This window comes from Meles meles, chromosome 19 (assembly GCF_922984935.1).
Source record: "Meles meles chromosome 19, mMelMel3.1 paternal haplotype, whole genome shotgun sequence".
NCBI lineage: Eukaryota > Metazoa > Chordata > Mammalia > Carnivora > Mustelidae > Meles > Meles meles.
Genome location: NC_060084.1, coordinates 7,163,078 through 7,189,911, shown reverse-complemented (window position 1 = coordinate 7,189,911; position 26,834 = coordinate 7,163,078). Strand labels below are relative to the sequence as shown.

General features: G+C 46.6%; 1 protein-coding gene across 1 annotated transcript in view; it reads right to left on the bottom strand.

Annotated features, from left to right (window-relative positions):
- The window catches only part of CDYL2 (chromodomain Y like 2), a 161,574-nt gene that overhangs the window by 42,423 nt on the left and 92,317 nt on the right, over positions 1-26,834 (bottom strand). The window contains exon 2 of the mRNA XM_045988455.1: positions 14,417-15,005. Coding sequence (XP_045844411.1) covers positions 14,417-15,005 — 589 coding nt within the window. The remainder of the gene's footprint in view (positions 1-14,416; positions 15,006-26,834) is intronic.

Genomic DNA, 26,834 nt, shown 5'->3' with positions numbered 1-26,834 from the left:
TGGGAGAAGATATTTGCAAATGACATATCAGATAAAGGGCTAGTATCGAAAATCTGTAAGAACTTAACAAACTCAACACCCAAAGAACAAATAATCCAATCAAGAAAGGGACAGAAGTCATGAACAGACATTTCTGCAAAGAAGACATCCAAATGGCCAACAGACACATGAAAAAGTGCTCAACATTACCTGCCATCAGGGAATCACAAATCAAAACCACAGTGAGATACCACCTCACAACAGTCAGAATGGCTAAAATTAACAAGTCAGGAAATGCCAGATGTTGGTGAGGATGTGGAGAAAGGGAAACCCTCCTACACTTTTGGTGGGGATTCAAGTTGGTGCAGCCACTCTGGAAAACAGTATGGAGGCTCCTCAAAAAGTTGAAAATAGAGCTATCCTACGACCCAGCAATCTCACTACTGGGTATTTACCCTAAGGATACAAATGTAGTTATCCAAAGGGGTACACGCACCTGAATGTTTATAGCACAACAGCCAAACTATGGAGTGAATCTAGATGTCCATCAACAGAAGAATGGATAAAGAAGATGTGAGATACACACACACACACACACACACACACACACACACACACACACACACACAGGAATACTATGCAGCCAGCAAAAATGACATCTTGCTATTTGCAATGACATGGATGGAACTAGAGGGTATTACGCTAAACAAAGTAAGTCAGTCGGAGAAAGACAATTATCATTTGATCTCTCTGATATGAGGAATTTGAGAGGCAGGGCAGGGGCTTGTGGGGGTTAGGGAGGGAAAAAATGAAACAAGAAGGGATCAGGAGGGAGACAAACCATAAGAGACTCTTAATCTCATGAAACAAATTGAGGGTTGCTGGTGGGGCAGGTAGGGTTAGGGTGGCTGGGTTGTAGACATTGGGGAGGGTATGTGCTACGGTGAGTGCTGTGAAATGGGTAAGCTTGATGATTAGCCAATCATCAAGTGCCCCTGGGGAAAATAATACATTATAAGTTAATATCCAAAAAAAGTCAAACACACTTTTAAAAACAAATATTCTGCAAATAAGAATCAAACTAAAGTCCTATTCATGGGGTAACTCTAAGAAAAGAATATTTGAAGAGGTAATAGCTGAATATTTTCTAGAACTTAAAAAAGGGGCAAGTTCTCAGTTTTAAAGAGCACTCTGGTAAGTAAACATGAAGATGAAAGATGAAGAGACAAATGATGAACTGCAGAATGTCATGAGTAAAGAGAAGATCTTAAAATGTAGCCTGGAGGAAAAAAAATCAGATTATCAGAAAGGGTAGACAGACTGATAGCAACAGCAACAGCATTGGCCTGGGAAGAAAGAGGAAACTGCCATCGGAGTGTTGAGAAAACAAGCATCGACCAAGACTTTTATACCCAGTTAGGGCAGCATTTAAAGGCCTGAGTAAACAGGCATTTTTCAGACCCCCCAATGCCAATAGTATTTGTTTATAAGAGTCTTAAGGAATCACAAAGAGAAACTTCACCATATAAAACAGTTAATTCAGAGGAAGACATAGGACTCAAGAAACAAAACTGGTCTTAAAATTTTTCAATAAGCGAAAAAAATTTTCATAAATGCAATTACTCGCTACAAAAATGAACACAATCTTTGGCATTTAACAACATTGGGTGTATAAAACAAAAACAATGTCTAATGTGAATTAAAAGCCAAGTAGCATCCTCCTTGCTATATTCAATAGAACACCCTGTTTGTATGAAAAAATTCATAGTTGAATATGAATGCTAAAATTTAAGAATACAAATACAATATGTGGCTGTCTTCCAAGTCAGCCCAGGGCAAAGGAACCTATAAAATGTACAGTTCAATAAAAAAGCTTCAAAATGTCACTGAATGGTGATCAGAGAAGGAGCATAGACACATAATGCAAATTAAAAGAAAGAATACAAATATATTAATAATCACATTAGATCTTCAAGAATATTAGATTAATATATTAAAAGATAGAGATGACCAGTTTGAACAAAAGATGAAAGAATCCAGGTGGGTGAAGGATTCCCTAAGGAAAGACCCTTAAAGACAGAAAAATTCATCTCCGCTGAGCTACAAGGAGGAGGAAACCAGGCCAATCCACTGAGAAATGGAGGGATGGCTCCAAAACTATCAGGAAATGGCATGCAGCTATCAGTGTGCAGGAAGGAAAGGTGTTCCAGGAAGCCCACTGCAGTTTGTAAGACACATAAGGAGAAATAGAAAAACAAGGGAAGCTGCCCTAGGTTCAGAGGGGTAGAGGTAAAGGGCTAGAGAGGCCACAGAGGACAGCACTGATGAGCAGCAGACTACAGGAGACTTCTACCACACAGTATCAGCTTTCAAGAAACACATCCAGTCCAGGCAGGGAGTGGGGTCTCTGCCCATTTTCCCCACCAAGACCATGTCAAACCTCAGGCACAGAAGGGCACAGAGAGGAAGGAAGGGAAAGTTCAGACAAAGATCACCAGAGGACACTGTCTCCAACTGAGGGACAGCACTATCCATGCTTCTTTCACTCTGACATGGTCTCTCTCAGGAACTCCGGCAACTCTTGGTTTATCACGGGCAGTGGGACTAGGAGATTTTCTACACCTGCCCAGAACCATCCAAAATGGAGGTTTCAGGGTCAATACAGCCTCATCTTCAAAGTCTTTTCTCTCGATGGCTCACCAGAGGCAATACCTATATTTTGTCGGGTACTTAGTATGCAATTCACATAGTTTACCTCATCCAACTCTAACAACAACCCTGTAAGACCCAATTTTATCCCCATTTTACAGAAGAATAAACCAAAAAGCCAAGGCCATCATGCCATCAGAAAGTGCCAGAATAGGGTTTACCCTCCAGCACCTTGATTTCAAACTTGATGCTTAATTCAACCACTAGGGCTCAAATCTAACACCAGTCCTGGGCCCTCCGACTAAGAGCCCAGTCTTCACTGCACAGGCCAGGAAGGAAAACTCAGACTTTACGCCTGGACCGGTGTCAGGTGATGCTATTACCAAACCGAGCTCATTGGGCAGTGTTATCATCACCTGCACACCTGCCTGATGCCTTCACTGAACTCTCCGGGGACCAGCCTGAGAGTTACTCACTTCTGCATCTGCAGGGCTGAGCACAGTGCCTGGAGAACAGCAACTGCTCTGCAAAGTGCTCATCGGGGAAGTGAATGAGTGAAAAACAAATGGAGCAACCCCATTGTACCACGTGCCAACCTCGTGATTGGCACTCCTGACGTTGGGACGCATTCCATGTTCATTTCTCAATGTGCTGGTCACACTCCCACACCTCTGTATTGGTCTGTGCATGGAAACATTTATCTTCTGAAATCAGGTTGATCTTACACCTAGATGACTCATATGACACCTGTTCCTTCTGCCCCATGGCAGCTGAGTGAGATCTCGCCTCTCAGAGACATCCAGGGAGACAATGCAGTGTCCGTACTATGAATTTTCCTTCCCTTGGACAGAAAGTAGTAGCACCGTTTGTGGTCTCAGCCATCAGCACACAGAAGGAAGAGGTTGAGAGACCGGACCCCCTCTCTGGCCTGGAAAGCCCATGTGCTAAAGGTCTCATCCCTCTCCACGCAGCTCTGCTGTTACCGGCTTGGGAAGCCTTCCAGAGCAGATCATCCCTCTTCTTGCGGCTGTTTTTGTACATCCTCCTTCTTTTACAGCCTCTATTCTACCTTCCACCATCCATTCAGCACATAATTAGTGAGTGTCTACGAGAGGTCTGGCACCTGGGACAGGCTGATGGGTAGAAACAGGCAGGGATCCTGCTTTCCAGTAGAACGTCCTGCCATGATGGAAATATTCTACGCTGTTCTACCCAATACAGTAGCCGACAGTTACATGTCGCTACTGAAATCGTAAAATCTTTGTTTAATTTTAATTAACTGAAATCTCGCCACATGTGCCCGGTAGCCACCATACAGGACAGGGTAGGAGGGACTCATGCTGCCAGATAATTATCTTGTATACCCTGCCAATCCTGACATACCTTGTCTCGACTATCTGACTCCCTCCTCACCCTCAGAGTCATAAAGACAAGGGTCATGTTGGGCACACAGAAACGGCCCAGCCATTGATGAACCCAATGAGCCAATAAAGGGAAAGTGCCAGGCATGTAATGGAGGACCTACAGAAGTTTCCATCTCCTGACTGAAGGAGAAGTGGGAACAAGAGTCCAGACAGCAGGACAGGGGTCTGCTGCTGGCCCCACGGAGAGACGCACGCCCGGGCATTGCCCGTCCTGCCCATTCTCCCTACTATTCCAGTCGAGGTCAGCACTTTGGGAAGCAGACTGATTCACAGAGAGGAGGGAAAGCTGGGACCCCCTGCCCGGCAATTCACACTGAAGCACCTTCAGCTGCAAACTATGGCAGAGAGGGGCGGTAAGAAAGCAAAATAAATAAAAGAGAAGACTCATCAGTTCCACGGTTGAGTGAAACCATCGCTTTGTTGGGTTTTAGGGTTTCCCAGCTGCAGTTCTTAGAAGAGAAAGTGATAGTTCTCGTGCATGAGAGCCATTTCCTGGTCTGTGGTTGACTCACCCAAGATCCCTAACGCCTTGTGGATGGTTCTGAGAGCACCCTGAGAGGGGAAGGCGAGGGTGGGGGGTGCAAGGTTGACATGTCCTGCGCATTGGGAGGAACCAGACTCAGCAGTCGGGGACAGCAGCGTCTTTCAACAGAAGCATGGCTGGGCGGTCAGACCTTCAGCGGGGATCCTCAGGTCGGGAACTTCAGTGGGGACCGAAGTTGAAAACACCCCCGTCACTGCACCCACTGCGTCACAAGGAGTTCAAAGTACCCAACCTGCACCCGAACTCCATACGCATGGGATTGTTTCACGGCTGGTCACTGTCCCAGCCCCTCACTGTCCCCGAGTCCAGAATTCCCGAATTCACGAGCAAAGCCCAAATGGACGAGTTTTTGAAAATCATACTTCGTCACGTTGGCCATCGTCTGGCATGTTATAATGATGTCTCTGGACATGTCCTGAATTTCGGGAAGCTGAGTTTCCAACGTTACTTACAATTACTGGGAGGGGTAGCGTCTCTGCAAGAGCAGACTGTGTCTTTGACTCACACACCCTCTGTCTCCAAGGCTGTCCTTGCCCGACTACTCCAGAGTTCACAGCAAGTTTAAAGGAGAAATCTAATCACTTCCTGCACGGGGATTTCTCCTAAGGAGTCTACTGCATAGTCTCTTCCGCAGCCAAGGACTATGCAAAACACAGAAGTGCAACCCAAAGGAAATGCACTCTGAGAAACGGACCTGCAGTACCCTTGATGGGGGGCAGGGCCGGGGCCGTGCGGGGGGAGCCCAGGCATGTAATTCAGAGCCTGCGAGGCAGCGTGAATATTAAGGGAGAAGAAGCGTAGCAAGTAGGGCCCTCACGGCAGATGGTGAAAACAACTGTCAGACACACAAGGGAAAGGAGATCCTTCCGTTGCTGCTGCAAAGAACCTGACAAAACATTAGCTCTGCGTGTCACATCCCCAGGAGCAGGGAGCGCAATGTGAGAACACGGGACAGCCCCAGGTGGGGGGCGATGCTGACGTAGTGAAGGGGGGGCCGTGGACCTGGCACAGGACCCACAGCACACAGCAGCAAGGGACTCTCACTTTCTCTCTTTTGTCCGTTCATTCATCCACTCCCTCACTCGGCAGGTGTTTCTTAAGCACCTATCATGGGCAAAAGAGAGACCACGCCTGCCCTCACGGGGCTCAGGAGGCTCTCAGGGAGCGAAGCAAGCAGAGATGACCTACGTGACCAGGTTGTGACCCTTACACACCGAGGTCCGTGCTGTCATTGAAGAAATACTGCTCTACGCATGCAAGCAAAACTGGACTCCAACGGACATGGGGACTCGCTGTTGGGTGAGCCACGATGGAAGAGGAGAGACGGGCCAACCACACACACTTAGAGCACAGGGAGACAGGTGTGCACCCGGTGCCAGGCACGCCGGGATGGGCAGGCTCCGCAGGCCCTGGAGAGTGTGGGCTGTGTGAAGGACTTCCTCAGCCTCTTCCAGAAGGAGTCCAAAAACACCCTCCTACTGCAGGCTCCCCCTGTCTGATCCTCCAGCTGACCCTGATGGCACAGGGAACCCCCCAGAGCCTCAGGCTCACCTGTGAGCTAGACTACAAGTGGCTGGGCTGCCATATTTCTTGCGATAGAGCTCCAGGCACCCACATGTGGATCCTTGGCTATGGTCCTGAGCCTGCCGTCAATACCCCCACCATCCCTGCCTTCTTCCTGGCTCCTTCTATCAGCTTGTGCATCACCTCCTCCAAGAAGCCCTCTCTAACTCCCTCCCCAAGCTGGCTTGGGCATCCCTGCCCACAGCTACTTCAAGATCATCTTCTCATCTCTCCGTGGTACAAGGCACTGTAATTACTTCTCTAAACAGTGTCCGGTATATTGTAGTCACTCAAAGAGACCAGATGAGTTAACATCTATAAGAAAGGATTGATACACACAATATGCTTTTTTTTTTAATTTGAGAGTAGAGCGCATGAGAGGTCAGAGGGAGAAGCAGACTCCCTACAGAGCTGGGAGCCCAATGCGCGACTTGAATCCCAGGACTCTGGGATCATGACCTGAGCCGAAGCAGTTGCTCAACTAACTGAGCCACCCAGGTGCCCCGATACACACAATATGTTAAGTGCTCTAAAACACAAGCAGGAAAACACAAAGATCCAGTTAGAAAACTGGGAGGGGTGTGAAAAAATAGGAGCTAATATTCACCAAATGCCCACCCTATGGCAGGTAAAAATTCTTAGAGCTTTCTGGGAAGGAGTTCATGTCTTCTGTACCCCAACCCCACAAGAATCTGTACTTTAGGAACGAAGAACTTGGCCCAGAGAGGCTGAGCCATTTGCCAGAGGCCACGTGGATGAATGCCTTCGTCTACCCACCACACTGAGTGTTGGTGGCGAGACGATGTTCAGGCCACTCCCAGGGAGAGGAACACCCCGGCAGGAACACAAGAAGACCCTCGTGCTCGTTTGTAAACTGAAATCACAATGACAGAGCTTGGAAAAGCGGGACAAAGAGCTGCCAATAGCTAGGGTTGGCCAGAGGGTGTCTTTGGAGGCAGCATACATGTCTGTCAGGGAGAGGACAGTCTGTCTGCATGCTAGAAAACTCTGGGCACCTCAAAGGGAAGCAGATCCACACGCCTGACACAAATGGGTTTTTAAGTTAAAACAAGATGTTCTCACCATTTCCAGGCTTTACTTGGATGTCACCTTCTCAGTGAGGCCTCAGATTCTCGTTCTGTGTGTGTGGTGTGTGTTCCTCCTAATCTGAGGCCCAGAGGGAAATTGCTCACTGCTAGTCATTCCACTTCCCCGGAATGCCAAGTCAGCATCTTTGGAACCACTAAAGATGTCTCAGAGGCAGGCCCCAGGGGTGCTGGCCAGAATCATGCCCCAGGACACAGGGACACGTGTGCTGGTTTGAACTTAAATCGCTGCAGTGCCTTTTTTTCCTTCCTAAAACCTGAAACTGTTCACAGACCTCTGAGAGCTTTCGCATCGCCAGTCCTGGCGCCACGCCCAAGCCCTCCCCTCTGATCTCTGCCTCTCAACCTCTTCGACTGAGCCTCAGTCTTCCTGTTCAGAGGCAAGGCCAATCACGGCAGGCCTTGTTGTGTGGCTACGCTGTCCCGTCGCTAACTCCGAGAAACACTGAGGGGACTGAAAGCTACGCCATGTGCAGGACCCAGGAGGAGCTCAGCACCACCACTGCCCTAATCATCAAAGAAGACTGGGCTTTTGTCTGAGTGCTGGGAGGTGGGGGTAAGCCGTGGGCCTGGGGGTCCACGTCGACGGGGAGGAGGAGCTGTGCACCAAAGCTGGCAAGCCGACTTCTGTTACTCTTTTGAGACCCTCTGCAGACAAGGCGCCCTCTTACTGCTTGTACCCTCTGGGGGGGACGGGGTGTGGGGGTGATTTCACTGCGCCCCCACTTGCTCGGGTTCACCACTAATGAATGGCCGCTTGGAAACAGTTCCTAAGACTTGTTTTGAGGTAGTTGAAAGGGAAAAGAGTATCTGAGCTGACAAGGAAAGTGATGAATCGATCTCCAAATCTCGACATCAGCTTCTCTGGATGCCAAAAAGCTAATCCAGGAGCAGGGAACCGACCGACCACAATGTTGATTTCCCCCTTGGACTCGCCATGGGTCGGGGACAGTCAGATTTTCCATCCCTGTCTGGCGCTTTCGCTCCGAGGCTGTGGCCAAGCTGAAAGGTCTTCACGTTACCCCGTAAGAGAGGTTTAAGTTCATTCATTAGCCCCTGGTCACTTACTGGCCACACTTGGAAACCGACAAAACAGACAAACCCCCCAGGCTGCTGCTGTTGCTGATACTGGTTTGGAAAACGACCCACTTCTGAATAACACAGAGGCTGGTCAGCATCTGTAGGCCTGGGGGCGGGTGTCTCAAGTGTGCTGGCCCAACAGCTGGGGCGGGGCAGACAGACACCTGCGTGAACCAGAGGCCGCTGACATGGTTCACTCCGTGGCTGGTGGCCGCGGACCGTGGCACTCGGAGCCAGCTTTCCCCTCGGTCTCTTCCGGAGGCAGGCTGGGCACCTCAAGAAGCAGTGGTGACTCTAAAGGTCATGAACTGGGGTCATGTTCAGGGCACTGAGTGAGAAGTTTCTCTAGAAACTTCTAGTTTTGAGGAAGTATCTGGGACATTCAGCACTATATCCTTAAGTAGAAGTGACCTGTGATTTTGCTTGCTCTTCCCCTCCTTGTCTGGTTTGGAAATCCAGGTTACACTTGCCTCATCAAAGGGGTTGGAAATGTTTCTCCTTTTTCTTTTTTTTTTTCTTTTTTTTTTTTTTTAAGATTTATTTATTTGACAGATAGAGATTACAAGTAGGCAGAGAGGCAGGCAGAGAGAGAGAGGAGGAAGCAGGCTCCCAGCCAAGCAGAGAGCCCGATGCGGGGCTCGATCCCAGGACCCTGGGATCATGACCTGAGCTGAAGGCAGAGGCTTTAACCCGCTGAGCCACCCAGGCGCCCCTGTTTCTCCTTTTTCTTCTGTTCTCTGTAATCATTTGGATAAGACAGGGATTAATCTGTCCTGAAGTATTCGGCAGACTTGCCTATAAAACCATCTGGGCCTTATGGGCCTTATGGCTATTTTTATGAGAACTTTGTGATGATTCCGTTAATGATTTCTTTAATAGTTATAGATCCTATTCAGGTTTTCTGGTCGTCCTTGAGTTCGTCGTCCTTGAGCTCATTTCCTTAAGTTGTTTTTCTGTTTTGTTTAGTTTTGTTTTGTTTTGTTTTTAGGGAATTGACCATCTTATCCAGGGTTTCAAACTGAATGGCACAGAGTTAGTCCCACTATCTCAGACTTAGAGTCTGTCCTTCCAGTAATAAGGAAGAAGGGCAAGTTCAAGCGCCCCATTAGCACGCCCGGCCCCAGCTCTCCCAGCCTCCGCAATCAGGGCATGTGTTTGTCAGGGATCAGGGCCTTAGGGACCGCCCTGTCCTGCCCGCAAGCCCGAGGGGCAGTGGTGCAGAGGCCGGCTCTGGAGTCGAATTGCCTGGGTTTCTCTTCTCGTTCCAATCTGGGCACATGTTCCTTCAGTCTCTTCCTCTGTAAAATGGGTAGAACAGCCACAGCTAGCTCTCAGGACCGTATGAGAACAACAAAAAGTGTTCTGTAAACCCCAAGGCTTCATCAAAGAGTAGTTCTTTAGTTCTTATTATATAACACTTTGAACTTAACTCATTTCACAAACTTTCCCCAAGGTCCAGAGCAGAAGGGCTTCCACTCAGTCAAGGACCGACGACTGGTATTTCACAACCACCACCTGCTATTTTCATTTCAACCCTCTTGGTGCTCATTAGCCTAGAGCAGTGGACCTGCAAATGGGGTCCCCAGACCAGCGGCAGCATCTGGGAACCTTCTAAAAGGCAGACTCCTGGGCTCTACTCCACCTCTACTGAATCAGACCCCTGGAGGGTTGGCACAACAGCCTTGTGTTTTGACACACCCTTCAGGGGACTCTGATGCCGGCTCCATGTGTGAGAGCCCTAAGTTCTTTTTTTTTTTTTTTTTAAGATTTATTTTTTTGACAGATAGAGATTACAAGTAGGCAGAGAGGCAGGCAGAGAGAGAGAGAGGAGGAAGCAGGCTCCCAGCCAAGCAGAGAGCCCGATGCGGGGCTTGATCCCAGGACCCTGGGATCATGACCTGAGCCGAATGCAGAGGCTTTAACCCGCTGAGCCACCCAGGTGCCCCGAGCCCTAAGTTCTTAGAAGCCACAGGGCCCTACCCACGCCCCTGCTGAGTCCTGAGGTGTGCTTTTAAAACATGCTTACTCCCCGATGATCAATGAAGGGCAAAACAATAAATCGTGCAGGAAGAGGCGTGGGAAGAGATAAACAAACATTATAGAAGTGAAAGCTGAGATCATTTTAAAAGATCAATGGAGAGAAATGGCAAATGCTGCCTGTTTGTGTGGGGTGACTCATTCACTGAACCAAGCAGCATCTGAGCTGCAGGGCCCGCACGACAAGCAACAGTCATCGGGACGCAAGGGAGCGGCTTCTCAGAATTCCAAGAAATGTGCACGTGAGGCCACAGGCTCAGTGTCAGCGCTCGAAGCTCATCGGCTTCACGGACATTCAGAGAACGCTGGGCACCTGCGGGCAGTGCTCATGCTCAGGGCGGAACGCTGGCTCGAAGTGAGGGATGCTTCCACAGGTTCGGGGCTCGCTGAATCTGGAAAGTACTGGTGCTTCGGCCCGCTCAGACAAGAGTGTGCTAATCGGTTCTCCCGGACCAGGCCATGAGAGAAGGCAGCTAACTCAACAGCTTTTCCATACAGATGAAACTGGTCTATTTTAGAGAAATAGAAAGAGGGAGAGAGAAAGAAAGAGAAGGAGAGAGACAGAGAGAGAGAGAGATGCCTGGTGGAAAAGTGCGTCAGCAAGAAGTGATGTCAGGTTATAAACCTTTGGGGGACCAAATCCCATTCACACTTACACCAGCTTAACATCTAACGTGTGACCGGCTCTACCAGCAAACGGATCCCTGAACCACTGTGGAGAAACCAAATACTTCCTCTGCGATGACCGTATAGTTAAAATTCAGCATTGGAAATGCATCACGCACACCCTGCCCCTGAGATCTGGATTCATTCGACTGGGGTGGAGCCCATTTCTAACAAGCTCCCCAAGGGATACTGAGGCAGATGGTTACAGACCACAGAGCCATTTGTCAATACCAGAGGAGTCCGAATCAAGAGCAGTACTCAGTCATTGCACACATTTCACAAACATTGCTGGGGAAAATGCAGGCTGAAACCAAAACACCACCCGCCAGAGCCCCGATTTAGCATTTGTTCCCACAGCACAGTCAGGGAAGTCAGCAGTAAATGAGTAACGTGTTACATAAGTTGCTTTTCTGTATGCAGAACCTTAATTCACCAACGAGAAGTTGAAATCATATAAAAAGCAACGGCCCACCCCCAAAACAAATGCTGGGAAAGTGAAGCCAGGATCTCCCCAGCCCCTTCTGGCAGCCAAAGATAATCCCGCCTCTGTGCTACAGACCCCACTGGCTCACCTCGAGCCACAAGGAACCGGATCCTCGGAGGAGGTGGGGAAATGTAGGGAGGAAGACAACATTCAGATCTCTGTATGGGCACGGACACCGGCTTCAATGAGGCTTTTCTCTGGTTGAAAATGTAAGTGGAGCCAGGTTTTACTTGACTACACCCCTGACCCCTTGCTGACAAGTTCTGGAACCATAGAACCCCTCTGTCTTGAGTCCAATCTAAGAACCCCAAACCACTTTCTGTCTTCAGTACTGATTCCCAATCTTTTCCTTTCCCCTGTTATCCTAAGACCTGAGATAGTAAGCTAGTTCTAACTAGAGTGTTAAAGGCTGACAGTGCCTGGAGAATTTATCAGTCCAGCGATCACAGAGGATGTGAACGTGGGCCTAGCAAAGCCGTGCCATGCGTATAATATACATGTTACTTCTTCTGCTGGGCTGGCCTCAGGAACCTTTAAAGGCTGACCTGGAGCCAGCCACTCTCATCTTACTGGGACAAGTCCCTACCTATCTTTTTATTGCTCCAAGCACCTAATGTGGTGACTAGCCCTTAGGAAGTGCTAAAAATAAAAAAAAATTAAATTTTTTTTAAAAAAGCAATGAACTGACTTAAACTGACATCTGATGTGAGCCTTAACTGCCGCCCCCATTTTGCCACAGAGCACGTTTTCAAACGCATTAGAGTCACCTGGGGTGCTTCTTAAAAACCCATCTTCTGGGCTCTGCCCCAGACTTTGTAAGTCAGTTTCTATGGGACCGTCATTGTTAACCAGGTGCCACATAATCGTGCACACATAAAATCTGAGAACCTCAGCCTTAACCTTACCGGGGAATCTCAAGGACACCAACACTATGCAATGTAATTAAGCCGAAAAGCCCTCGGAGAACACCCAAAACAGAACAAAACAGAGGTAGGTAGCTTGCTGCTCGCTATCCGAGTACACGCCCAAGTAGAGAACATTCAACGTTGGGGGAAAATGAGACGAGAAAGGTCTAGAGAAGCATCCCCGAGTGAAGACTGGGATTTAACAAGGCCCCGGGCTCATCCTCACCTTCCCCCGCCTGGCTGTGGGGTACCGTGCCCCAGTGGCAGATCATGAACCAGGGGGCACCAACAAGGCCCAAAGACGGAGAGCACATGGCTAGGAGCTTGCCCCACTTTGGAAAGTCACATGGAATGAGACGTGCACCTACGCTTCTCCTCCGGTTTGCTTCTCTGTTTCACCCCCCAGGCGGGTGGCTACAGTCAGCAAACTGTCCCCCCTCGCGCTTCTCCTGCCACTCTTGGGGCAGCCACTCTCCGAGCAGGGCAGAGGACGGCCACCAGCCAGGGTGCGGGGCATCACGCCCACAATCCTTGCATCCACACAAGGAGCCTCAGAAACTCCCCCCAGCAGCCGTCCTCCCCAAGACAGGGAATTCCTCCGCCCCGGGCAGCTGTCAGGGGAACGTCAAACATGGATGTTTATGCCAGGCCTCATTTACACAAGCCCACTCCTCCCCGAGAGAATGAATTCTTAAAACAAACAGCTTTTACATATGTTAGCAGGCAGAGTCATGTGAGCATCAGGGATCCCCAGACGGGAACGTGAGTCAATCTGGGGCAGACACTGCTAAATAAATCCTGTTTGGGTGAAATTCCTCTCTCTGGAGAAAGAGGAACCTCAAAGCAGATCGCTCAGATTCCCCAGCAAGACTCCCTGAAGACACCCCCGCTCACCGTGGCGGGGGCAGGCCCTGAGCACAGTGCACTCTGCCATGCCACCGTGTTCCTGTGCGTTTGCCTCCGTCACGCCCCCTCCTGGGAGCCCTGCCAGCCTGTCCCACCTGCGCCCCACACCCCTACGCCCACACACACTCTGGTTCCGCCAGGGTGTCAGATGTCCCTTCGCTGTTGGGCACGGGTCGTCCACACTCATCCCGAGGCTTAGGGTTCTGGCAGCTGAAGAGAAAAACACCACCAGCCAGACCACGGGGTATCTGAGAACGAGGGGGTGCACGCAACCTGTACAGACGGCTAACCCGGGAGATCCGGGCTGCTAAGGCCCCGTCAAGGAGTGATTTCACTACTAAGGAAATGTCAGGCTTGGGAGTTTTAGTTACCTGGGTCATTGCCTCCCCTTTCCTTAACCTTACCTGTGGGCACTTGGTAAAAGGGAGGAATTCTGTAACCTTTGCTGGGTTGCTTCCAGGGTGGAGAAGAAGGTGCAAACCCAAAGAACAGGCAGAGGGTGGGGACAGGGCACCATTCAGGACCTCTGCAGACATGGGGCCAGACCCCCCAGGCCAGCAACAGAGGAGGCTCAAGAGGCTCCAGCTTAAGAACGGGTTTGGAGAATTTCAGGTCCAGACTGGGTCTGAGAAGAGGGACAGACCCCGCCTGGGGCTCAATGAGACTGAAGCATGTTCTTCCCTGGGAAGAAAGCATGTCCTCTGGGGACAGGAGTCTCGGGTCTGGGCAGGTGACATGACGACTTAGAGCTGCCCTCACAACAGGGGCTCAGGAGTGGTTCCCATGGCCCCGGGTGTGTTCCAGCAGTCAGGAATTTTCAGCCCATTACAGGCCTTGGCTGGAGCTTCAGTGGCTTGGCCTCCCCGCCCCCCTCTGTGCCTGGGTGTCGGTAAGCAACCTGGGCCTACGACCAAGGCCACATGGCCCTCGGTGAGAGAGATGGAAGGGGAATTACTACCTAGCTAAAGGTCAGGGGTGTTGGGGTGGAGGTCGATGGGCGGGGGGGGGCCTTACATTGCTCCCTGGGCTGCACGAAAAGCCTCAAACAGAGGAGGGAAAGGCAAGCCACATACCAAGCCCGTTCTCTGCCAATGCCGCGTGGTTGACGCCACATTCCGCCAGCTCCTGCTCTCCCACGTCATTCAAATCCAAGCCAGGTGGGTGGGACCCATTTCCAAAGTGCCTCTCGTCCTTCTCAGAGCCGGCATCCCCATTCTCCATGCCATTCTGAGCCTTTTTCAGCGGCATTATCTGCAAACCGCTGGGGGTAGTCCTGTAAGACACCGTCTTGGTGGCCCTGTCGCCTCCCACGGAGGGCTTGGCTGAATAGCCTTTTTTTGGCTTGGACAGGGAAGGGTTGATTCGCTTCCGTTTATGGGAAGTCCCTTTGCTCTTCCCAGATTCTGAAGGTCTGTGGGAGAGTTTCTCCACCGACGGGCCCCGGCCGTCACGCAGGAGCTTGGAGGCGCTGGCCTGCTTCCCTGACTTGATCCGTTTGTCCTTGGACACGTGCAGCCCGTTGAATTCGTCGATAAACTCCTCACAGTGCAACAGGTGGTGCTCTGGCTCCCACGTGTCTTCTGTGCTTCCGTAGCCTTTCCATCGGATAAGATACTCCCATTTCCCCTTCTTGTTCTTCCTCTTGTCTACAATCCTTTCGACCTGGGACACAAGACAAGAAAGTGAACAAAGAGAGGAAAGAAAGCAGAGAGGAGAGAAATTGGTCCCGGGGAACAAGAGGACAAAGCCCACACTCACCACAGAAGCACCTGCCCAACCCCGGGGGCGAGCCGAGCGACACTGGGAAGCTGACACTTCCCAGGGGTGCTCAAGAAGGCTGGCTTATTTTAGGGCACCACTGAATGGAACCAGAGGCACTCGGCTGTGTGATGCCATGTCCGGCTGGTGGCATCTGCCTGTCCATCCGGGGTTTACTCTTGCTTGAAATCACAATGCGAGCTTTCACTGAAGTTCTTTATTCATTTCATTGCACCAAAGTAAAATCAGACATTTAAAGACCAATTTGGTGTGGCTTTTTCGCCCTTACTTACGGTAAGTAGCATTTATGAAGCACTTACATGGTAGGCACTATGCTAAATGTACCCTTATTTGTAATAATACGAATGCTTAGTCACACTCATTGGCCAGGTACTAAACGCCGGGCACGGATGGTCCCATTTCATTTTCCCCTGACGACAATCCAGGGAAACAGGTGTTCCTTCTATCCCCAGTCTACACGGAGGAAATGAGGCTTCGGGGAGATTAGGTCACCCAACCGAGTTCCAAGCTGATAAGGGCAGAGCTGGGATTTGAACCACTCTTACCCCCCACTTATTTTCTTAATCACAAGGCCATGTCAACTTTCTCAACTACAAAAATCTTCCTTACTGCCCAAAACTGATTTGAATCGACAAAGCCCAGTATCCCTCCCTGCCCCCACCCCCAGTAAGCTCCCTCAGCCTCCAGAGCAGGGCTAAGAGCGGAGACCTAAATCTCTATCTGTTGGTGTCTAAAGCCATGTGCCACTGTCTACATACCTTCAAAGGTACAAAAATCTGCCCAGTTTCCAAGGATTCTCAAGGGAGAGTACACGTAGAAAAATGCCAGTCCTAATGTTAATACCTGGTCAGTCAAGGGGAAGATTTCGACTTTGCACTAGACGTGAAATTCTTTAAATTAAAAAAAAAAAAAAAGGACAGAAAATTCCCAAAGCTCTACCCACCGAAAAGCTAAATTTCGATGAAAACGTAAAACACCTACATTCAAAAGTTCATTACATTTCAATATCAACACAATGGAATTCTGACCCAAAGAAATTAATGAACGAGGAATATGCCCTTGAAACTCATGAGTAGAAAAATAAGGTGAGAAAGAAGAAATGAATACAGGTTTAACTGATCATTTTCAAGATGAATACCAAGTGCATGGGGGTTCACTACAGGACTGTTATGTGTACATGTCTGAATTTTTATGATCAAAATTTTTCCACAATAAAAAGTAAAAAAAAAAAAAGTTGAAAAGTGAGATTGTTTCCCAATGGTTGATGTACAACAGAGGCTATGGAAAATAATTAAATGATTTTCACTGCTTTGTACTTAATAAATATGCAAATGCCTAGGCCATACTGCCTCTTCATAACACTGCTTCTTCAGAGACAATTTAAATGGTTTCCTTAATTGATTTATCTACAATCAAATTGGCCTATTTCTATTAAAATTCCCTTCCTTACAGAATGCTCTGTGAACATCTGTTTTAGATTTATTACATAATTTTCAGATGTATCACACAAACTCTATAACAGTTTAAAAACGTAAAACCATGCCAAACTAATGCAGCCTCCCAATCTCTGGATCGAGGAAGGGGCTAGCTGAGTTGTCACTTGTAATGATGTTTCAGAAAGTCCGGAGTCTCCTCTTTCTGGAAGAGCCTGCAGCCGTGCACATTTGGAGGTCTTTGAAGGGAAAAACACTCTGCGGGTTTAGAGAGAGAGGAAGGTGAACAGTACCCTGGCCCTGCCCGGAACAGCAGCATTCTCAGGAACACCAACCTAGGAGTATCAGAAGGAAGCCCAGATATTTCTAAGGAGCTAAGGGGTTTGTGTTGGCATGGAGGTCTCCAGCTTCAGAAAGCATATGGAGAAATTTATTTCCCAAGATGAAGCAGAAAACCATGTTAGACAAACAGCCAACACAAAGGGTAGGTGGGCAGGTGGATGGATGGAGGGATGGATGGATGGAAAAATGCATGGCTGAGGGACGGACAGACACATGGGTGGAGAGTGGGATTGTGGGAGGAATGGAAGGATGGATAAATGGACAGATGGCTGGATTCATGTGTGCAAGGGAGCACAAAGATGTGAGTTCAGAAATGGATGGGCGGACGGACGGATAGCAGCGCTCACTTATCAAAACAGACCTAGTATAAGACCTAGTATAAGGCTATGGAACAAGCCTATCTGGTTTAAATCTCCTGGTAAGCCTTTTATTATGTGTTCTTGAGCAAGTTAAACCTCTTTAGGCCTCATATGATTCATCAAGCAAGGAGGAAATGACAGCACCTACTTCACAGGGTGGTTGCGGAGAATATATAAATAAGTAGTTTTTCATTCCGTAGTAAAGGTCACTTAATCCTGCCTATCCTCCTGTGAATACAACCTTCGGTGGTATCCAGAGATAGAATGTTTCTCCACCCTGCAGAATATGACCCCCTAAGGATAATCAACTCCTCCCTGGGAAGGAGAGTCGACCTACTTACATAAGTCCTTCTAAGTATCGGAGATCGCTATGCGGAGCAGCCTTACTCAAGAAGCCTGGGGAGTCAGCAAGGGCACAGTGTCCACACAGCTACTAAGGGCCACGCTGCGGGTGGGGGGCTTGGTTTCTTCCCTCCTAGTTACTGGAGGAATGAGACACAAATGGGAAACCGAAGGGCCACTGCCACCACCTCTGGTCTCATGCACAAAGCCACTGGGTAGTCTGACAGCCAATTCTACTTAAATTAAGTAGTAAATTAGTAGTAAATTAACCCAATACCAACAACAAATAGTATTTTAAAAAAATATTTTCTTTATTTATCTAGAGAGAGTGTGTGTGTGCATGTGAGCAGGGGGAAAGGCAGGGGGAGAAGGAGAGAATCTCAAGCAGACTCCACATTGAGCATGGAGCCCAGTGCAGGTCTCAATCTTACCACCCTGAGACCATGACTTGAGCTGAAACCAAGAGTTGGATGCCTAACCTACTGAGCCACCCCGGTGCCCCCCACAACAAATAATATTAACAGGACCATCCCTAATAGCCTGATGTGTAGGGGGAAACAATGGGCTCTGCCACTTTCTGTCCACAAGACCCTGGGCAAGTTGCCCAATTTCTCTGGGCCTTAGTCTCCCCGTCTGTAAAATAGGTTCACAAAGCCTATTTCTTTCATGTTCACAAAATGAACTGCTTTTACTGAAAGACCAAAATGCTCACAAGGAGCTCAGAAGAAAGTTGGCTCTGAATTTCCCATCATACTTGGAATCTGCAATCTCCTGGGACCTAATTTCCTTCTTTACATCCCTATATAGGTTTTCTGACCCTCTTTTCCTCTTCTTCTCAGGAGACTCTCAAACAGAACCAGAATTCTAATTTGTACTGGTGATAACAAAAGCCCACGTTATTTAGGACATGGTCTTCCTAAGATTGCAACATTCTCTGTCTGGGAAATCCTTTCTTCCCCTCAAGCTCCCCCAGCCTCCTCAGCTGTCCCCTAACACCTCACACCTCCTGAAAACACAGACCCGGGCCTCCAGCTTCTGGTGGTCCCATCCTGTGCCCTCTCCCACCTCACCAGCACAAGGCCTCCTGCACCACCTGAAGCCCAGTCCCTCCAAATGGAGACCATCATCAATTCCCTCCCCTTGTCATTACTGACAAACACATGAATGATATTAAAAACTCGTGGGCTCACACACACCCACCAGGTCCTTTCTCTCAAAGATAAGCAATCTGAGACCTTGAACTGTTTCTCAGAGTTCAGCCAAATCATTAATTAACATTTACTCCCTGTGATCCCAGCCAGCATGAGACACTCTCCTACGGCAGGCGGGGACAGGGAGTTTCCAATGCAATTATTACCAGCACCGCCATGACGAGCGGATGGCTGTCTCATTAGGAACAGTAATGATGATAATCACCTTTACTGGTACATGCTGTCCCAGGAACTGTGCTGCGCGCTCGTAAGTTTTGAGACTTCACCTTCATACCCAGGCTGGCAGCTGGGCATGACCCTCACCATTGGACATGGGAGAAAGTTGAGGCTCAGAGAAGGTAGGTGACTTTCTCTAGATCACAGAGTCAGTAGGCAGTGAGCCTACTTGTAAGAGTCCTCAGCCTGAGTCCTCAGCCCCTGGGCCACACCTCACCAGTAGGAGGCCATAGGGCTGGGGGGGGGGGCACACTCCTTAAATGAGCCAGCATGCAGTAACGTGTGAAAACAAATGACAGTGAAAAGAATGTAAGACAGGAAACAGTGATGGAGGGAACGGGGCTACTCCAGGTCAGACAGGCAGGAAAGGCTCCTGTGAGAAAGAACAAGTTAAGCTAACACCAAATAGGGCCTTCAGAGGGGGAAAAAATTTGAACCAGGACAAGACCTTCCAAGTAGAGTGAGGTCACTCCCCACCTTCCTCTTCAGCCTTCACTAGCAGGCAGGTCAAATGGATGTGATACCTACAGACTGACTACATATTATGTACACAGACTCATCCAGTCTTCAAAATAACCCAAGGAGGCAGGTCATTTTATTCTCTCCCTCTTTTAACAGAGGATAAAACTGACGCACTCGGAATTTAAGGCCCTTGGCTAAGGCCCCACCTCCGACAATCAGAGGAGAGCGAAGACTTGGCCCAAAGCATCTTGGCTCCAAAGCCCATGCTTTCCATGAGTGCATTTCACCCACTATCCACTCGTGCCCCGTGGGCCCAACCTGGCCGAGGACCCACCCTGACAGCGTATCCACAGTTTCAGACACTTGCCCTCAGCACGGCCAAGGTCACAGAAGACCTAAAGCACCGATACATGGCTTAGGAGTAGCCTCTTGGGCCTGACTCTCCTAGCTTGCCATGGGGGCTTCCCTCCCCTTCTGCTCCAATTCTCCATTGGTTCAAATGGAAACAGACTAAGCATCAATCATACTCCAGCTTCCCACCAAACAAGAACAGTATATGAAATTACAGTAGCTCAGAAACCCAGGGTTACCAAAGGTTTTCCAGACTCTTGAAGGAATGCCTCCCACGCCAGATGCGACTGGAATGATAAACTTAGTGTTACGAAGACATGACTTTCCTCTGAATGCCAGGAGCAAGAGCAAGAGAGAATAAAGGAAGAGGCCCAGGCCTGCTGTGTGCCCACACATACATCAGAGCAGCCATCCACAGACATCCCCAGATTCTGGACCTCATGCCCCACCCCTACAAGGACCTCTCTGTCTGTATCCTTTCAACATCCTGGGACAACTTCCTTGGGCATAGAAAGGCAAAGGAGCCCCATTATTACAACTCAGGGTATGAGGTCCTTGGCAAGAATAAAGATAGGACGAGTCCGGGAAGCAACTAGGTATGGGATGTTTTAGGTCGGGAAGACTGATTGTTTCAGATTATCTCATCCAAGAAGGCAGTATAAACAGACAGCATTTCCCACTCAGTCCAGCAAAACTACACTAGAGAAATAGCTGATGGACCAAGAAATTCGGCTCAGAGTCATGTAATTTAACTAGTCTCCAGGTGAGTCTGGGGGGGGGACTCAGTAACATCCAAGTGATGAGGGACCAAGAGAAATTCCCTCACCCCTCAACTGGAAAACACTGAACCAGACAGACCTCTCTTTGATCAAGAACATGCAGGCAAAACCTGGCAACAACATTAGTCACAGACACATTCATGAGAATTTCTAAATCGTATCAGAACTTGATCATCACTAAAGGTTCTCAGTAAAATCGTAATGAGGAAAAGCACTACTGCATTTTTACATAGGGTTTGTGTCGTGTTTTCAAAGGTGGCAGAAAATATGAACTCTGTTTTTAGAAGAGAGAGAAGGAAAGGTAAATGATGAAATGAAACCAATAGGCTGAGTAGGAGACGGAAATGAAAGGCTCATTTACATAAGAAAGGATGTAAGGAAAAAAAGAAAAATACAAGCAAAGAAATAAAATTCCCATCAGAACAAGGAAAGGACAGAATCAACACCAACACGCAGAAAATCAAATCCCTGAGGGAGACAAGGCACTTGAAAAGCTTTCCAAGGACACAGTGATTCTTTAAGAAAACCTTATGGAACATGAGAAACAGACATCCAGGACGGTCAGCAGAGATCTAAGCAAGGTTAGTCTGGTGGGGGGAAAAAAACAAAATGGGGCAAGAACATGAATAATGCCTACTAGGAGAAATCTCTATATCTTAAGTCTGTACGTCAAGGAAGGAGCTAAGTGATGGGGGAGGCAGAGGTTGAGAATAAATTGACTTAATTCCTTTATTCATATTCTTAAAAAGCTTCTTTTAAAAGACTTTATTTATTTATTTGTTTGTTTGTTTGTTTATTTATTTATTTATTTATTTGAGAGAGATCATGAGTTGAGGGGAAGGGCAGAGGGAGAAGCAGACCCCTCGTTGAGCTGGAGCCCAATGTGGGGCTCAATCCCAGGACCCTGAGATCATGAACTGAGCTGAAGGCAGACACTTAAACAACTGAACCACCCACGTACCCTACAAAACTTCTTAATTTCAAAAAATTGAACTCCCTGCTCTCACACCCCAACTCTCCTCTATCCAAAACGGTTGGGAAAAAAAAAAATCAGGTTTACTTCAGAGAACATTAAAACACCAGAATAAAAATTGAAAAAAATAAATATTGTAAACTTAGGAATTCTAAAACCAGTGAAGTGGGCCTTCAGATGTAAAGGAAGGGGGAAGATATCTCATGTGTTAAGGAACAAAATACATATAACCACCCATTTAAAAATGACCTCGAGGATCCTGCAGTGCCAGAAAATAAGAAAGTATTTAAAAATTAAATAAATAAGCTTTGGGGCGCCTGGGTGGCTCAGTGGGTTAAGCCGCTGCCTTCAGCTCAGGTCATGATCTCGGGGTCCTGGGATCGAGTCCCACATCGGGCTCTCTGCTCAGCGGAGAGCCTGCTTCCCTTCCTCTCTCTCTGCCTGCCTCTCTTGTGATTTCTCTCTGTCAAATAAATAAATCTTTAAAAAAAATTAAATAAATAAGCTTTGAATGATGGGAGAATGCCAAAAGGAATACAACTGAAAGAGCTCCCAGTGGCCAAAGCTAGAACAATTTGAATAAGAAAATAAATCGTGATAGTACTACATTTATAACCCAAAGAGTAAAATAAATATCCATGAGTTCATTGATATAAATAAATGAATTACTTATCAGAAGTTGCCTGCAGGCCAAATCTGGCCCAAGGCCTGTTTTTAAAAATAAAGATATCTCGGAACATACCCATGCCCATTCATTTATGTATTATCTATGGGTGTTCCAAACCACTAAAGTGTAACAGAGACTATAAGACCCATAAGGTTTAAAATGTTACAGACCCATCAGGTCTAAAAAGCTATCTGGCTTATTAGAGAAAAAGTCTGCTGACTCTGGAATAAATAAACAAATAGGGTAGAAAAGACCAATATTCCTTGCAGAAGAATTCCAAATAATCGGTGTAAAAAGAATAAGGCAAACAGGAAAATCCCTACTGGAATACCACAGAAATAACTGCTGCAGTCAAGATCCACAGACAGATTGTAAAATTAGTGGATAAAACTTTAAAAAGAAATGGATACTTGTATAGCATCAAAGTATCCCCCTAATATACTTATTAACTACCATGGTAATTTTAACAGATGCCCATGAATTGATACCCCTCCTTTAGGGGATGGAGCTTAATTCCTCTACCCTTGAGTGACAGGACTCAAGAACTTCTAATGAGTAGAGTATATGAAGGGACAAACAGTAGCTGTACAGTGGAGAGACCTGGCAAACCAGTGCTCAAGGTTATCTCACCCATGATAAAACATGTCGGTGCCATGCATACTCCAACACACTTCACTTAGAAGCGCACTTTCCTCTGCGGTATAATGCCTCAAACCCATTACCTCTTGAGGCAACATCAGACAAACTCAGACTGAGAATCTAGAATGCAAAAACATCTGACCAGTCATTTAGAAGTGTCGAGGTCATGTAAGGAAAGCAAAGATGGGGATACTGTCTGGGATTAGAGGGGCAATGAGAAAGTCATGACCAGATGCTGGACCAGATCCTGCAAAGGACATTCACAAAATACTGGTGAAATCCTGGTGAAGTCCACAGTTTAGTTCATAATGCAGCACCAATGTTAATTTCTTAGTTTTGATAGATGTATATGATGTAAAATGTAAATAACTGTGAAAACTGGTTAAGGGGTATATGGGAACTCTGTGTACTATCTCCATAATTCTAAAAATCTAATACTATTCCAAATGGCTGTTTTTAGATTTTATTTATTTATTTGACAGAGAAAAAGAGAGAGAGCGTGCACAACCCGGGAGGAGAGGGCATGGGGGAGGGAGAAGCAGACTCCCTGTTGAGCAGGGAGCCCACCTCAGGGCTTGATCCCCAGGACTCTGAGATCACAATGAGATCACAACCTGAGCTGAAAGCAGACACTCAGCTGACTGAGTCACCCAGGCGCCCCTCCAAATGGTTTTTTTAATTTTTATTTTTAAAATATAAGTGTAATATCTAGTATACACAATTGTACACTAAAACTAAAAAAAAACTTCTGAATATTAACAACAATCATAAACCCTAAAATTTTAAGCATTCATCATTTATTTGTTTAGTGATAGAAATTAAAATAATAGGGGCTCCAGGGTGGCTCAGTGGATTAAGCCACTGCCTTCGGCTCAGGTCATGATCTCAGGGTCCTGGGATCGAGCCCCGCATCGGGCTCTCTGCTCAGTGGGGAGCCTGCTTGCCTCTCTCTCTCTCTCTGCCTATCTCTCTGCCTACTTGTGATCTTTCTCTGTCAAACAAATAAATAAAATCTTTAAAAAAAAAGAAGATGAAAGAAATTAAAATAGTAAGCAAAGATAAGGGCACATGGATGGCTCAGTTAGTTGGGTGACCAACTCTTGATTTCAGCTCAGGTCACAATCTTGAGGTCATGGGATAGAGAACTGCAACAGACTCCACATGGCTGGGGATCTGCTTGGGCTTCTCTCCCTCCCTGTCCCACTGCCCCTCCCCCGACTCATGCACATGCACACACTCTCACTTCTGAAATGAATGGATGAATCTTTTTTTTTAATTTGTTTATTTACAGCATAACAGTGTTCATTGTTTTGGCATCACACCCAGTGCTCCATGCAGTATGTGCCCTCCCTATGGATGAATCTTAAAAAAAAAAAAGTAAGCAAAGATACATCAGGCAGTACCAAATTTTGTACAGAGCATCAATGTAAAATTGAGGAGCAAAATGCATTAAATAGAAGAGGGAGATTTTCTCCATTAAAAATACTCACTAAATAGATAATAGGCATGAACTTTTCTGCAGCAAATAACAGATCAAAAAAATTATTAAAAAATCCAACAGAAATTGATAGAAACTATTTGAACTGAAGACTTAAACTCAATATTTTCAGACATGGGAGATAAAGCAAATGGAAAACAGGGATAGAAGAAATACGAATAATATAAATATGATGGTCATTCTAGTAAATGTTGCAGGTATTTGTATAAAAAGAAACCTTTAACTTCATAATTTGTAGATAAAATAAAATCTACAAAATTTATAGAAAACCACTTTCAGAACACTTATAAAAATTGATTACATACTAAAATATCAGAGAAAACTAATAAATGCTAAAAAGAAAATGCTATATATAGACTACATTCTCCAAAGACAATGCTATAATACTAGATGAAAGCACAATTTAAAAATAAATCCCAACTAATATCATAAATGAAAAAAACCCTCAGGACCATCAGACAAAGACCTAAGAAAATTTATAATAATGATTTTTTCAAAGTAAAAACTAAGTACACACATATTATCAAAGTATTGGGATGAAGGGAGGGAGGGAGGGAAGGAGGAAGAAAGGAAGGAAAGAGTTCAATATTAACTCTGACTAATCAGTAAAAGAAAAAATCACTCTAGGGAAGTAAGAGGAAAGAATAAATATCAAAGTAGAAATTAACAAACTAGAAAACACACAAAAGCTGAAACTACTAACATTCAAAAAACTAAAATAAAGGGCAAAATGGCAGAGTAGGAAGTTCCAAAAACCTGTGTCTCCAAAGAAACACTGAAAAACTGATCCAAAATAGTCAGAATCAACCCTTTAAGAATTCTGGAAAACAAAGTTTACAGCAACCACACAAACACTGAATCAAAAAAACACAACTTAAAAATAGTAGGAAAGCAGGGGGTGCATGTGTGGCTCAGTGGGTTGAGCTTCTGACTTCAGCTCGGATCATGATCTTGGGGTCCTGGAATCGAGTCCCGCATCGGGATCTCTGCTCAGCAGGGAGCCTGCTTCCTCCTCTCTCTCTCTCTCTCGGCCTGCCTCTCTGCCTACTTCTGATCTCTCTCTGTCAAATAAATTAAGAAAAAATAGTAGGAAAGCTTTGCAACACTTTTGCTTGCCCTTGGCCCTCCCATTCCCCAGCTCATCAGCAGTCTTGAATATGGTAATATGGCAGCCCATATTCCCAGTGTAGGACCATGGTCCTTGGTTCTTGAGAGAGCAGAACAGACCTTATCCTCAAAGAACTGTGTTTGTTCTAACCAGTCTATGGGTTATCTAAAAAGACAGACACAAGCAGTTACTTTTGTTTTGTTATTCCTGAAACATGGGATGGAAAAATGGCTATGGAGAGTCATTCTTTCAAAACAATGTAAGGCAAATGAACAACCTGCTGCCAACTGGGGCAAAAGGGTATCACCGAGAAAAACAATAGATGCACAGAAAGCCTGGGAGGAAAAGTGAGAGAGCTTCTTCAGAAAATTAAAACATTCAAAAATGCCCATGTATACTGGAAATTTAAAATCAAAGCACTTGCCCAGGGCAGAATGCATGCTGGGGAAAGACTTGGGACAGCCTTATACTTTTCACTTCTGGCTGATCTCTAGGCTTAGTGCAAGGACCAGTGAATGGCCTGGCTGAGCAGTGAAGGAATGTCCCAACAGAGTCAATCTAGGAGAATCAGTCTTTCTCTCCTTCATTCTTTCTCTTTCTGTCTTTCTTCTTTCTTTCGTGCTTTCTTTCTCTTCATTTTTATTTCTCCTGGAATACAAGGAAATCTGCCACAACTAGCTTAACGTAAGCTAAAGGAACAGAAACTTCATAAACCACACATGACTACAAATACAGAATTTACAAAAAGAGCTCAGAGAGGTCTCTAAACAAACAGTAACAACTTACAAGAAGAAACAAAAGAAACCCTGAGAAGGGGGAGGAATCTGATTTCCAGAGTTACCTACATTCAAACTGCCCAATTTTCAACAAAAAGCTATGAAACATTAAAATAAACAGGAAAGGGTCACCTGGGTGTCTCAGTTAGTTAACTGGCTGCCTTTGGCTCATGTCATGATCCCAGGGTCCTGGAATCAAGCCACACATTATGCTCCCTTATCAGCAGGTAATTTGCTTCTCCCTCTCCCTCTGACCCTTCCCCATCATGTGGTCTCTCTCTCTCTCTCTCTCTCTTTCTTGCTCTGCTCTTTCAAATAAACAAAATCTTTTAAAAAATAAAAACAAAAATAAAGCAGGAAATGTGACCCATTAACAGAAGAAATTAACAGACTATCACTGAGAAAGGACAGACATTGGACTTGGTAGACAAAGGCTTCAAATCAACTGTCTTAAATATGCTCAAGGAAGTAGAGGAAAACAAGGACACAGAGGTAAAGCCAGGGTAACAATGTCTCAACAAATAAAAAAACATCAACAGAGACTTTAGGAATCATA